General features: G+C 40.0%; 1 protein-coding gene across 1 annotated transcript in view; it reads left to right on the top strand.

Annotated features, from left to right (window-relative positions):
* ANKFN1 (ankyrin repeat and fibronectin type III domain containing 1) overlaps positions 1–14420 on the top strand; it is a 666636-nt gene that overhangs the window by 183737 nt on the left and 468479 nt on the right. Inside the window, exon 4 of the mRNA XM_077458934.1 lies at positions 4890–5085. Within this exon, the coding sequence (XP_077315060.1) occupies positions 4906–5085 (180 nt within the window). The 5' untranslated portion in view covers positions 4890–4905. The remainder of the gene's footprint in view (positions 1–4889; positions 5086–14420) is intronic.

Here is a 14420-nt window from a genome sequence, read left to right as displayed (position 1 = left end):
CGAAGAGAGGGACAAGACCCCCAAAGAGCGGGACAAGACCCCGAAGTCAGAAGAAGATCCCCGGACGGCAGTGACTAAGAAGAAAGCGGGCTCCTCCGCTAGTAAAAGAGCTAGCCAAAGAGCAGAAAATAGCGGAGGAGTCTGGCGAAAAGTCCCCCCAAGACGGAATACCACCGGAGCTGTCTAATAAATTATTTCAAAAATGTGTGTTGTGTTTTTTATTTACACTTTTTTCACCAGGTGAATGGGTAGGGGTACATGGTACCCCATACTCATTCGGTGGGGGGGGGGGTGGTATTTGGGGGCCCCTTATTAAAGGGGGCTCCTGGATTCCGATAAGCCCCCGCTCGCAGACCCCAACAACCAACGGCCAGGGTTGTCGGGAAGAGGCCCTTGTCCTCATCAACATGGGGTCAAGGTGCTTTGGGGTGGGGGCCCCCTTCTCCAAAGCACCCCCCTATGTTGAGTGCACGCGGCCTGGTACGGATCATGAGGGGGGGCGCTCACTCTTCCCCACCCCCTTTCCTGACCGGCTGGGCTGCGTGCTCGGATAAGGGTCTGCTATGGACTTCGGGGGGACCCCACGCTATTTTTGGGGCTTCCAAAGTGTCAGTCTCGCTGGTAGTGGCGGCGAAATTGACTTCCTTTGCTTGTCTCGTCTACCTGGAGCCGCGTTCAAAATGAACAGACTTTTCTCCATGTGTGGGCAAGTCCGTTCATTTCAAAAGTCCGGCGGAATCAAACTTCTTTCTAAGTCCGCCGGAGCCCACACACGGGCGGATTAGTCCGCCGGATAGTCTGATGATGTGTACGCAGCATTAGTGTATTCAGTCAAGGTCTCTGTAGTACATAAAGTGCTTTGCGATGGTCTCCCTCTATATAGGTCCATGGTGCCCAGAACACAGACAACACATACTGGATAATGTTGACCCTTTTTATTACCAAGTGGGTCAACAAACACCCAAGGGTAGTCCAAAGTTAGGAATATTCAGCCCTATTTAATGATCCTTCATCCAGCTAAAAAAAAAAAAAAACATTTCTTTTCAGATGCCCCTTCATGTGGCGCAGGATTATATCTTAAATGCAACCTTACAAACCATACAAAGAGGGGGAGGAGAGCCACATATAGTTTAGTAAGCTTTGTTAAAACGTGTGAATCAAAGTAATGCACGCACATCGATAAAAACATCACTGCCTCTGTAATAGAAAAGCCAGGAATTGCTTTAGGAACAAGAGGTGTCCCAGATTGATGACGAAACATGCGGGGTAGAGCTCCAGCTGACATTATATCCCCTGCCTGGAAAACACAGTGGCCATATTTGGTACCTGGCATTTGCAGCTTTTTCTATTATAGAGGCAGTTGTGATTTTTTTCTACTGTTGCTATCATTTGCTTCATTTGCTGGAACTTGTTACTTGCTCTTATCTTCTTGTGAATATTTATGATAGTGTGACATTTTCAGTTTATAGAGACAATTCACAGTTCCCGTGGCTTGCCATATTCTATATCTCCATGCAGTAGTCATTTCAAAAAGCTTACAATATTAGGTTAGCGTGTGTTGTTTCTCAGGATAATTTTTCCCATCAAATCGTTAATTTCATTTACACATTATTGCTGTTTTAGAATATCATAGTTGGATGCAGACTGAAATGGAAAAGTCAATTTTCATGAACCTTCAATTACAAAACGGCTTTGCATCAATTGTTATATCGCTTTTAAGCAAAAGTAAAAATTTTTGTTGTTCAGCTTGCCCAATAAACTACAATAGCTGTTATGGAGATGGTTGCATTTGCTTCAAGAAATTATTTTGGTGTAATGAGGACGCTCGTGTAGAAGCCTTCCCAATTATCATCCTACACCATGTGTTTAGGAAGATGAGTCTACTTTCGGTAGGTCATTTCCCCAGGGATATTTTGTAATGGTATACCCTTGTGTTCAGGACATAAGTCTTACCTCATGATATAAACAACCGGAGCAGATGGAAGGAGCAAGTGGTTTGTCTAGTCATTGAAGCTGTGACAAAGATCTCCTAGAAGATGACAAAACTTCTGAGCTTCATATTGAAGCAATTAAGCTGAAGAATGTTCAAAATGTTCTGCATTTTTTGAGCATTAACTAGAACAGCAGCTGAGGCCTAGCTTTTTAGGTCTGCATCAAGGGATTGTGCAACTTGTGTTCTGTTTACCCCTGATAAATCCCTGACCTTGGCAATTACTACAGGAATTTGCATTTTTTTTGTTTTTATTTTTGACCAGTTTGTGACTATTCACAGTGGGTACAGAATAAGAAGAAAGGACCCCTTTACATTTCTATCTATATAATGTCTCAAGGGGGTTTCTTGTACAGTTAGTGATGATTCTCTTGGAAAGAGCCTGTGGCAAGTCTTGAGGATTGAAGGACATGATTGGACATAATTGTGATTCCACTTAACGCAAGGCTTCTGCTAATGACATTTTTAAGGTTCAACAAATCCCCATAAAGTGATAGAAGGATTGGCATGGCAGTATTGAAATATTATTCTCATCTTCATGAACAAGTTGTCAGTGACAGCTCCCATATTTCTATCCTGATAAGTTCTTTTTGATTTGTTTTTAACCACTTGCTACCCAAGCCAATTCTGACACTTCTCACATACATATAAAAATCTGCAATTTTATTTTTTTACTAGTTACCTAGAACCTAGAACATTATATATTTTCTGAAAGCAAAGACCCTGGAGAAACAAATGTTTGTTGCAATTTTTTGTATGTCACACAATATTGTGAAATGCCTACACACATTCTAATTTTCATAGATCTTATTGGAATATCAAAACAGTTGGGATTGTAGAAGGTTCTAGTTGAAACTGAGTGTAGTTTGTGTCATATGAGCACAAACCATGTGAGTTTTTTGGCTTTTGCAATTATCTATTAAAGCGGTTCTTCACCCTAAAGGGGAAGTTCCGCTAATCTGATCCCTCCCCCCCTCCGGTGCCACAATCTGCACCTTTCAGGGGGGAGGGGGGGTGCAGTTACCTGGATAATCCAGGTATCTGCACCCACTTCCGGGCAGACCGCCGCAGACGCCCCCCGTTGTGTTCTGGGAAACACACAGTTCCCAGGACACAGCGGGGACCAGAAGAGACACGCAGCGCGACTCGCACATGCGCAGTAGGGAACCGGGCAGTGAAGCCGCAATGCTTTACTTCCCGATTCCCTGACAGGATGGCGGCGGGGGCAGCGAGAGGAGCGATCACTCATCATCTGCCGCCGACATCGCTGGACCCTGGGACAGGTAAGTGTGATTTTATTAAAAGTCAGCAGCTGCAATATTAGTAGCTGCTGGCTTTTAATATTTTTTTTTTTTTAGGTGCAGATCTACTTTAAAGAATAAATATAACCTGCAAATCAAGTGGGGAAAAAAAGATCTTTGAAAAAAGTGTCACAACTCTTTCGTGCAAGAAAATCAGAGTCTCTCACTGAGCCGTGAGAAACCAAGCTCACCAAGTTTGAACATGTTATGTATTCAATCTTAGCCAATATGCAACAATATACAGGAAATAGATAGAGGGACGGATGTCAATGGAGATGTGTCCTTTGACATCCATCAACATCCAATCCGGTTCTGTCTGCAAAAAAAACAGATGAATGGTGGATGGGATCAGATGACAGTCGGATGGTAACTGGAAAGCGGTCCATTTCCATCCGACAGCCCATAGTGGACAGTGGGCTGTGTCTGTGTCTGCTCTGCATCAGACCTGTCATCCACCTGCTTAGTGGGGGATCAGTGGACAGATCCCCTTCTGAGCGGGTGGATCTACTGGTGGACTCCACCAGTGTGAAAGGAGCCTAAGGGAAAGCAGAGAAAAATCAGGCCCCTTGCTCTGCCAGATTGGGCAAATTGCAGCACTATATAAAAATACAAATCATCTGCCAGTTAAAACTACCATATATTTAATTTAAGCTGTGTATTTAGCTGTTTGACTGGAGTTTAGCTTTAGGTTTTCTGGCCTAGAATTCCCCCTACAGTTAACTAAAGTGGAATTACAGCCATAAAATTAAGTCCTACTAGATCACTTCAGGCTGGCCCATTTTGCAGGTATAGCTATGTATAACATTAAAATTAAGTGTGTTTTTTAAATCCTGTAATACACTGTTTCACCCTGCTCTGTAAATGCTCAGTTGCTCTCCATTTCTAGGCACTGCTGAACTTGTAGAGCCTGATTTGCTGACAGCTTTAAAGCAGAATTAAACCCTCCTATCCTTTACAGCCAAGGACACTGCTTTTGTTTTAAACTGCAACTGGCGTAGTGCTGTGATCAATTATGACCATTTGATGGTTTGACAGTTTGGTTGAAAATAATCAAATGTGACAGGTAGCAATTACAGCATTCCAGGAATTTACCTGTTTTTTTTTTTAAAACGTTAAATCGGTGGGTTTACTGATGTTTGGGGCCTCTGGGCTTCAGCAAAATGGCAGCCTCCAGCAAGAAGCAAGTTGTTATGGGTATAGTTTTGCTTTAAACGGGCAGTCATTTGAAGAGAGAACTTTTTTGGCAGGGCCTCTGAAAAATAATTTCAACACACTTGAATGGACTGCAGGTTAAAATGTGTTTAACTGCATCTGGTAAGATTGATCCCTTTGAATGAGGTGCCATAGCTTCTTAAAATACTCTATTTCCAGCTATTGTTTTAGCAAGACATTGTTTTATTGTTTGGTTGCAATAGTTGTAGTGTAGTTCATCTTGTATGTTGCTTTATGCACCTGCCTCAACATCTGCTATACCACATAAGTGTGAACAGGGTTTTGGCTACATTTAGCAGGTATTAGTATGTTCATTTGTATTGTTTTAGAAGCACATAATACAAGCCAGAATTTCCTTGTAATATATATTTTATTTTTTTATTTAGGATTTGAAGGGTGAGGATGACCCAACAGATGCAAAATCTACAACTTACCCAGTCCAAAAAAATCACTGCGCCCTCTTCACCCAATGCCGCCAAGCGCCTCTATCGAAACCTCTCTGAAAAACTGAAGGGCAGCCACTCGTCGTTTGATGAGGCTTATTTCAAGGCAAGAGCAGACCGTTTCCGTAAGCCCTCTGTAGTAAGTGGACTTTGTTTATATGGCATTAGTGGTAATAAAGTATTCTATGGGATGCATTAAACATTTTATAATGCTAGTAAAAATAAATTACAAATTAAGATAAGTGTGTTAAAGCAATAGGGTGAATAAATGTCTAAATCCCAGAATTCATAAACCAAATTATACTACGCTCAACAATTTTGTGATCTGTAATATGTAAAATGTAAAAATTATCTTTCGAAATTTCAACAAGCAAAAAGATACTCAAATCAGGTGCAATATTTGAACATGTAAAATAAATTAAATTAGTAAAAACGATGTATATAAAAAAAAATGTAAAAAAAGAAATACTTGTTTCAGGGAAAAAGTGGCGTGTGGCATGGCTAGCGTACTGCAGTGATGATTGGGTGTGGTTAAATTATGATGGCCGAGAGGGGGCAGACTGGCACCCCCTGGGTGCCTCAACTACTACACCCTTTAGCTGCAGAGGGAGTGCCTGGGGATGTACACATGCTGTAGTCGTGATGTTTTACTTCACTGCTGCAGCATGAATGAATTTTCTTGTTGAACTCGAAGTAAATGCTGCTCCACAACTGTGTACAATAGACATGGTTGCAGCATGCTAGTGCAGGGATGGAGTTACAACGGCTCCTTACCACCTGTCAAATGCTCTCTGAAGAGCAATCCACATGCTGATCACTTTTCAGAGGCCAAAACACATGTGAAGAAGCCCTTAAGTATTTTTATTTTTTTTACATTTGTGTGTGTATGTATGTGTGTGTGTATATATATATATATATATATATAATATAATGTATATATGTGATATATATATATATATATATGTGTGTGTATGTATATATGTGTGTGTATGTATATATGTGTGTGTATGTATATATGTGTGTGTATGTGTATATATATATATATATATATATATATATATATATAATGTATATATGTGATATATATATATATATATATATATATATATATATATATATATATATATATATATATATATATATATATATATATATATATATGTATGTGTGTGTATGTATATATGTGTATATATATATATAATGTATATATGTGATATATATATATATATATATGTGTGTGTGTGTGTGTATATAGTTTTTATAATGTAATATTTTTTTTCTTTAAATTTTTTATGTAGTTTGGTGTGAAAATGCATGTGTTAGCAGATGTGTGGGGGTGCTATTAACAATTAATGGCACTGCCACATGTCTACTAATGGACAGTGTGTTTCTGTGTGTATCAGGTGAAAGGTGTGAACCTAGCCTTATAGAGGGCTCACGTTTAATGCGTTGTGGTTTGGCCACAGTGTGATGGTGTGTGTGGTTTACCTGGGTTTTAGGTGCGCTCCCAATGAATTCTATTACACGGTTATTTTCTGAAAACATATCAAAGATGCAGCATTCCACACTTTGATGGGCTTTCATGAAAATCCATTGTGTAATGTAATTCATTGGGAGCACACGTAAAACCCAGGTAAACTGCACACACAATTGAGCTGTGGCCAAACCGCAGCGGTTATTAGGCATAAGAAATAGTTAATAGGCTGGGGGGGTCATATCCTTCAACTTCAAAAGTTGGATGATATGTTAGTACTATTTCAGTGCACGTCCCAAACATTGCATGCATAACATACCTTGCACCATCTAAATGGGGGTGGATGTAGCTTGCCATGTTCGCCCTGGGCACTGGATGACCTTGTCCCGGCTCTGACACCCAGGTAAACTGCAAACACAATGACACTGTGGCTAAACTGCAGCAGTTATTAGGGATAAGAAATAGTGAATAGGCTTGGGTGTCTGGGTAGTAAGAATATGTGTTAATGAAGAGCAGATTGAAGGACAATAGGCAGAGTGATATGGCTGTGTTATGGGGACAGGACAGTTAGTAGAGGACTAAACTGGGATGAAAAGGGTGTCAGCCAAATAACTGTGTGGAATGCCCAGATCTGAGAGCAGAGGCTGCAGGTGCAGATTTATGGAAGGGACAGCAGATAGAAGAAGGTGAAGGGTTAATGTGAACAGCAAAGAGGGGCAGGAGACTCTGTGCTGACTTATGTCTGTGCAGGGAAGGGAAAAAGAAGCGCTGGAAGTGTGATGAGCCGGACAAAGTGGTGACCAATAAGGAAGATTGAAATGACCTTCCATGGGAAGGAGAACACGCCCCCAGGGGAAGGTGTGATTAATGGCTGCAGGAGAGATGAGGCAGCGTTAAAGTTGGGATAGTTGATTAATCGTTGCCTAAAAATCTCTGTTGCTATACATACAGTGACAAAACCCTGCTAAAAATGTCACTGGTTCCCCTATCTACTCTACTGTTTTTACAATTTTTTTATGATTCCATTGAAGGGATTATTCTCACTTACTGTGTTAGGGCTCATTCGCATATTAATTTTTTCTTCACAGAAAAAAAGGTTATTGCCGACAGGGCTAGTAGAAAGTCCTGCCTAAAATACAATGACTACGCATATATGCATGTAAAATATGCACATATTTAGAGCCCCAAACGCAGCTCAATCCTACTTTTTTTTTGTACACTGCTAAATGTGGTATACATTTTCATTTGTAGACTCAGCTTTGTGTATCCTCCTTTTGATTCCTATAGTGCCGCCTTTAAATGCATACAGTGTACACATTGAACGTTTTAGGCACCCATGTGAATGAGCTCTTGACACTGCAGGAAATAAATGGAAGTCCTCTTAATGCAGACATGGCAATAAAAAAAATCTGCCTCTTCCTTGCTTTGTCTAACACTGTGGGTGTAGTTGTCCACCATCAACATGGGCATGAGAGTGAAATAAAAAATAAAAAATCTGTTATTGCGTATATTTTTTAAGAACCAATGGCATTATCACTGAGTCTCTGTGCTTCTCTATGCAATGCTTCAGCTCTGATGCAAGTAGTGGCTTGACTTTTGGGAGGAGCTATGCAAATATTAAAACACCTTGATAAGTGGATATCAGTGTGGAAAAGTGGGCACTCTTAGGCAGGCTGGATTTGCTTGCAGGCTACCCTAGATAACACCCGCATGTAAAGCTGAGCCTCCATATTTCAAAGAACTAAAATACAATGAATGAAAACAGTGAGCTAGGTGCAGTCAGGCTGAGAAGGAAAGGGATAGATGAAGCTGGAAATCCTCCAACCAGGAAAAAGGTTGGGCTCTAATTGACTTTCTGCAGCTTCTAATGCAGAATGCGAGAAGCTCACAGTGTGCAGTGTAATTAGAGTAAGAACATTCACTACAGAAGAGTTGCCTGTAGAACTGTGCAAAACTAAAGGCTAAGGGCTGGAGTTAAGCTTTAGCTTTGTCTGCAGAGTTGCAAAGTCCCTATAGAAGCAGGTCAGAAAGACGGAATGGCTGCTCTATAAACTTTATGTACATACAAGACATAAGCTTGAAAGTTACATTACCTCTGTAGACATAGGGCGTAAAAGTAGCTTGATAGCTGCTAAGAAAAAGGTCTGTAAGTATAATATAATATATAATATAAACACAAGAAGAAAATGAGGTAAACATTCACATAACTTTTATTGACTTAATTTTTTTTTAAATTGCCCAATGGTCCACATCAATCCCAATGAGTATGTACATGAAATAAAAACACATAAAACAAGTGTACTTCATCACTTAAATACTATCCTTGGTACTTCACTTAGAGTACTCAATGTACACATAAAACTACGTAGTCATTAGTAGTACCCCTTTAGGTTGTCTAAAGCAAAGGTAAATGTTGTGGAAGCAAGGGGTCAGTTAAGCAGGAGAAAAAGTGTTAAGTGAGTTCAACAGTATGGGTTTAATGGCAGCTTTAGTGTAAAAAGGGTAGCAGCTTACCACAATAGATGGCAGCAAGGTACTTAGCTCTGATCAAAAGAGCAGTGTTTCCGGAAGTGACTATAGCCCAAGTAGGCCTACATGGCAACAAGAACTTATTGTAATGAGTAGCAGTGAAGTGTGGGTCTGTGACCCTCTCACCTTGTTCTTCTGCGTCAGTCTGAGAAGAACACAAGTTGTCACGTGGTGGTGGGGGGGGGGGGGGGGGGCACATTTAATGGTGATGTGGTTTTGGCGGTCTCTTGTGAGCTTCATAGTTGTTACTTCAGCTTTAATGTGTAGAAACGTCTGCTTTCAGACTACATCTCCCAGAATGCTCTGAGTACTTGTATTAAAGCGAAGTGTCGAATGCTGCCATCTTGTGGGCAAGTAAAGTTCTACATCCTAAATAACAATGCACATTGTTACACTGGCATAAAATAGGATTTTTTGTATCCATACTTATTTTTATTTATTTTTTCTCCAATATTCATTGGAAATTGCTTATTGCATTTGTCCCATTTGTCTGTTGATACGGGTAGGATGTTTCCAGGAAGGTTGTCTTCCATTTCTCTGGTATAGCCAGTATAACTTATACCCATGCATAAAAGACTATAGTTCCATGGAACTACTAGAGAAAAGGTTTTATGGTAAATAAAAAAAAAAACTCCTATGTTTTAGAAGGTGCTCATCAGTTGCAACCCTATATTTCTAACATGACAAGTTTCCTATACAGGCATCTTGTCATTTCTTCATATTCCTACAGTAAAATTAAGTAATCTCCACAATATTTTTATTGTGCAGTCTTGCCTATCGGGGATTACCAGTCATAATTGCCCATTGTTTTTGCTTTCCACTGAAATAAAAATTGCTGCAGTGTGCGTATACGGTTAAGCCCCGTACACACTATCAGATTTTCTGCTGCTTTTTGTCTTCAGATTTACCAAAACCATGTAGTAGAAGGGCCTGCTTGATTGCATACACATTGAAACTCCTAAGGTTTGACCTCCTATTATATGGTTTTGGTAAATCTGAAGGAAAAAATCAGCAGAATATCTGATAGTGTGTATGGGGCTTTAAGAGTGTTTTTTCAACCATAACCAGTAGCATGCAAGTAGAAGGTGAGATTCACCAACATATCGGCATTCTCCAAGCCAACCCTTTAATTTCTAATAACAATTATTTTGTAATTTTGTTGTGGGTTATAAACACAGAGTGAATGTCCAAATTGGGTATGTTTTGTAAAATGAGATATTTTCAGAAGAAATATATATATATATTTTTGATCACCTTTGTGTTGTCTTTCTTCTGTGCTTCTCCTCATTACAAGTGATAGATGGGATATATTTCAATATTTATGAGCTGCCTTAATATTTTCTTTTCACAGTGGACCTGCTGCTTAGGAATGTTTTGAGTATATTTGCTGCGCTAATGTTACCATATTTCATTGCTAAGTGCTTTCCCAGTGCAGTGGTAAGCCATTACTATTCCAGACTAGCCAATATTAAAAAAAATAAGGAGGATTTCCTTTGAGTGCACAGGCACATTGTGATTTACTATTACATGTATTGTGTCTAGAATGAGAGAGGTTTACTTATTGATGCTTATAAACTGCAAAAAGAGAACATTTAAATACACTGCATAAACACCTGTGTAAGCAATTCTTCATATAAAAAATAAAATAAAAATGTAAGTGATGTACATAGTCCTGTAACACGGTTATCCCTGCTGTGCTATATGGATGCAAAGTGCAGAGAGATGTACAATATCTTTTAAAAATGTGCAATTGTGCAGACTCTGTATCACGGTCCCTTTTGCACGCCTGCTTTTTTGACTATCAGTGACTGTCACCAGAATGGTCAATAAAAATTGTAAATTTGTAAAGTTATACCGCACAGATATCTAAGAGACGCCTCTATAGGGGTGGGTGCATGGTTAAGTGCTGGTGTTGTGTGAATCCATTTGTACAAAACAACCAGCATGCCAAAATATAGATCCTGATGAGCAGCTTACTCAAGACCCAATATCGGCTTTGCTGTTAACTTGCTAAAGAGAACTGTTGTGGCCTTGAAACGCCAGTGATGTTATTTTGCTGATATGTGACTTCAGTAAATTGTCTGGATCTACATTTAGGTATTCTGGCTGTTATACACTGTTTGTTAATCAATATAAACATGGCATGGGTGGGAATGCAGAGCACCACATCCCTAAATAACAAATTATAACAAAAACATAAAGCAGAAAATGGGACCTTAACCCTTTCCCGATGTTGGCACGCACATATGCTGCCACACTGAACCTGACTTTTTTTTTTCCATGGGGCCGAATGTATGTTTAGCTCTCTTTGTGCTGGGAGTGCGCTTCGCTCTTACCAAGAGCCCTGGGTCTCGTACTAACATTTGGGACCTGGGACTCCTAGTTCCAGGTCACATGATCGCTGTGATAGCCTCTGACTGGCTATCACAGTGATCAGTCACTGTGCAGACCGCCCATGTGTTTATTTCCTCTTCTGAATGGAGAATACAGTGTATCCTTGCAGGAGAGGAAGCTGTAAAAATCAAAGCATAGAAAAAAAAATGAAATTAAAAAGAAACAAATGGATAGATCAAGGTTGGATCTAGGTCAATGCCAAGGATAGGGTCAAAGGTCAGGGTCCGTATTTTTTTTTTGTAGAAATAAAATAAAATAAAAATAAATTTGTGTCAGTGTGTTTTAGGTAGGTTAAAAAAGAAAAATGTGCACCGTTGTTTCTGGGCTGTATTACAGGTACAGACAACAACTAACATACAAAATATATATGGTATCACTGCAGTTGTCAAGAGCAGGAGATTTTATCTTGTGTTATTCTTTAGTGGTACATTACAATAATGGTTAAAATAAAAAGAATACAGCTACATTTAAAAAAAAAAAAAAATAATTAATCATCAACCATCTGACGGATGATCTCTCATCCGCCAGATGGTTGGGAGTGGAATCATATAAAAGTAAAAAGCTTCCACACAGCGTAGGCCAAAAATGTATGTATTTATTTAAAATATAGTACTGACATGATGTGTACAATTAAAATCAAAGTCAATGTGATCACAAAGTAAATCCAAATAAGCGCAATGTGCAGAGCTGGCTAGCAGTAATCAGATGTGTTTCGTCCTAAAGGACTTCAACTGCGGTAGTTGAAGTCCTTTAGGATGAAGTGCGTCAGTTTAATGCTAGCCAGCCTTGCACGTTGCGCCTATCTGGATTTTCTTTGTGATCACATTGATTTTAATTGTACACATCATCACGATGTCTGTACTTCTTTTTAAATAAATCCATACATTTTTGTGGAAGCTTTTTACTTTTTACTTTTATATGATTCCACTTCCAACCATTTGTCGGATGAGAGATATGTGGGTGCAAGTCAGACTTTTGGAGACCGTGGTTCAAGACCTGTTCCCATTCCATGCCTATTTGACTCACCACTGCTGTTGAGTGTGTCCACATCTTCTGGTAAGAGTACCTACCCTTCCCTTGCCCCTGGTGTTTCTTCTCCAGACAGTTGCCTACCATCGTTTCTAATAAGGCCCATACACACGATCAGACTTTTTGACAGCAAACATGCAAATTAGCTGTTTTGGAGCAACGTCCGACCGTGTGTACGCTCCATCGGACAAACTTTTTTGGTTTTCATTGGACTTTTGTTGGCTGTGCAAACTTTCTGGCAACAAAAGTCTGATGGAGCAAAGTCTGATCGTGTGTACAGAAAACCATAGGACTTTTGTACAAAGTACAAACAGGCATGCTCAGAACCAATGCAAAAGATCAGACAACATTACAGAAGTTCACCAAAGGTGGCGGTAAAGAGCAGAAAAACCACGTGATTTTGTGAAAGTTGGCTGAAAAAGTCCTGCTGTGTGTATGCAATACAAGTTCAGGGCCGACGCCCTTTGTACAAAAATCCAAGGGAAAGTTTGTATAAAGTCCTATCGTGTGTATGAGGCTATACACAGACTGTTTTTCTCACTCTGTCACATTTGCATAGTGTGTTGTGAGTTCACTCCAATACGGGTGTTGGTGGACTTGTGTTTATGATTGCACTCTGTTTTTGTTGCCAATGGCATTTGTTTAGCACTTATGCACTTTATTATTTTATACGCTGTACAGGACGCCGTGGCTGGGTCCTGGAAGGACGCTATGTTTCTCCTCTGTTTGGACTGTGGTCCCTTTTAATGGAACAAAAGTGATTAACTCACCTGTCAGAGGAAGTGGGTTTAAAACAAGACAGGTGTAGATGGGTGTGGAGGAGTGTAGAGGACATGGTGGATGGTGTTTGTGTTTGGTTTGCGGCAACAAAAGTGGACAGCAGTGTCCTGCCTGGAAGCCTTCTGACATGGGAAGCTACCTGCAGCAGAAATCAAAGACTGTTTTATTGAGACAGCAATTCTGGACTTTGCAAGTCGGTGAGACTGAAATCTTTTTCTTTTGTTTTTGCTGCTGTGAAGCTATTTAAGTTTAATAAACCTCCTTTTGAGTGAGAAGCCTGTGTCCTGCGATCTAGCTGGTCCCCCGAACATTACAACGCATTTGTTGTGTTGATGTCTAACTCGCATATATCTATATTGGGCACATTCATTTATTTAATTTATTTGTATATCTAATTACTATTATTGATACACATATTGTGTTCATATTGGGCATATTTCTTTTTATTTACTGGTGGTTACCCACCCACTGTTGATACACAATATAGTGCGCTGCACTTTTTTATATATAACCTTACACAATTTGTCACATTGTAGTGTCAGCAGCTATTCTCCCCTGTGGTAGCGCTGTCATTTTTACAGATTATCCCCAATTCCGGAGCCCCATCTCTCTCCAGCGATGTCCACGAGTGCCTCAGCCATCTGGAACTCTCCTCCTGATTGGCTGAGGAACAGCAGCAGTGCCATTAGCTCCCACTGCTGTCAGTCAGTGATCAATCAGGAGAGAGAGAGAGAAACAGAGGGTGGGGCTGAACTATTCTCCATGTTTGAACACAGGGAGCAGTGTCTCGGATCAGGTACCCCCATAGCAAGCTGCTTGCTGTGGGTGCACTTGACAGGAGGGAGGGTCCAGAGGAGCTGAAGATGGACCCCAGAAGAGGAGGATCTGGGCTGCCCTTTCCAAACCAACTGCACAGAGCAAGTAAGTATAACTTTACAATCACTTTAAACTCTGACTAGAAAAGTCCACTGAAAAATGGGCTGGAAATTACACAAAGCTATTTTACAGTGTGAAACAAAATATTTACCAATTTAAAACAAATATCAGTCCAGAGCTGAATAAAATATTAGTGATACTCATTGGCTTGTAATAAAACCATTTACGAGTGTGTCATAATGTATTTGATTTACTGTATATCTCTTTGTACTAGGGTTCTTCCAGAGGTTGTTAGGGGGTTCTTGAGAAATTAACAATATCTGTTGCAAACAGGTAATCACTGACAACAAAACTCTTTTAAGCTATCTGTAAAAGGGGCTTTTTCCCAATGA

This window comes from Lithobates pipiens, unplaced genomic scaffold, assembly GCF_037356315.1.
Source record: "Lithobates pipiens isolate NorthernLeopardFrog02 unplaced genomic scaffold, aLitPip1_a1.2 Scaffold_28, whole genome shotgun sequence".
NCBI classification, from domain to species: domain Eukaryota; kingdom Metazoa; phylum Chordata; class Amphibia; order Anura; family Ranidae; genus Lithobates; species Lithobates pipiens.
The sequence above is the reverse complement of the archived record's forward strand: the minus strand, read 5'-3'. Positions and strand labels throughout refer to the sequence as shown.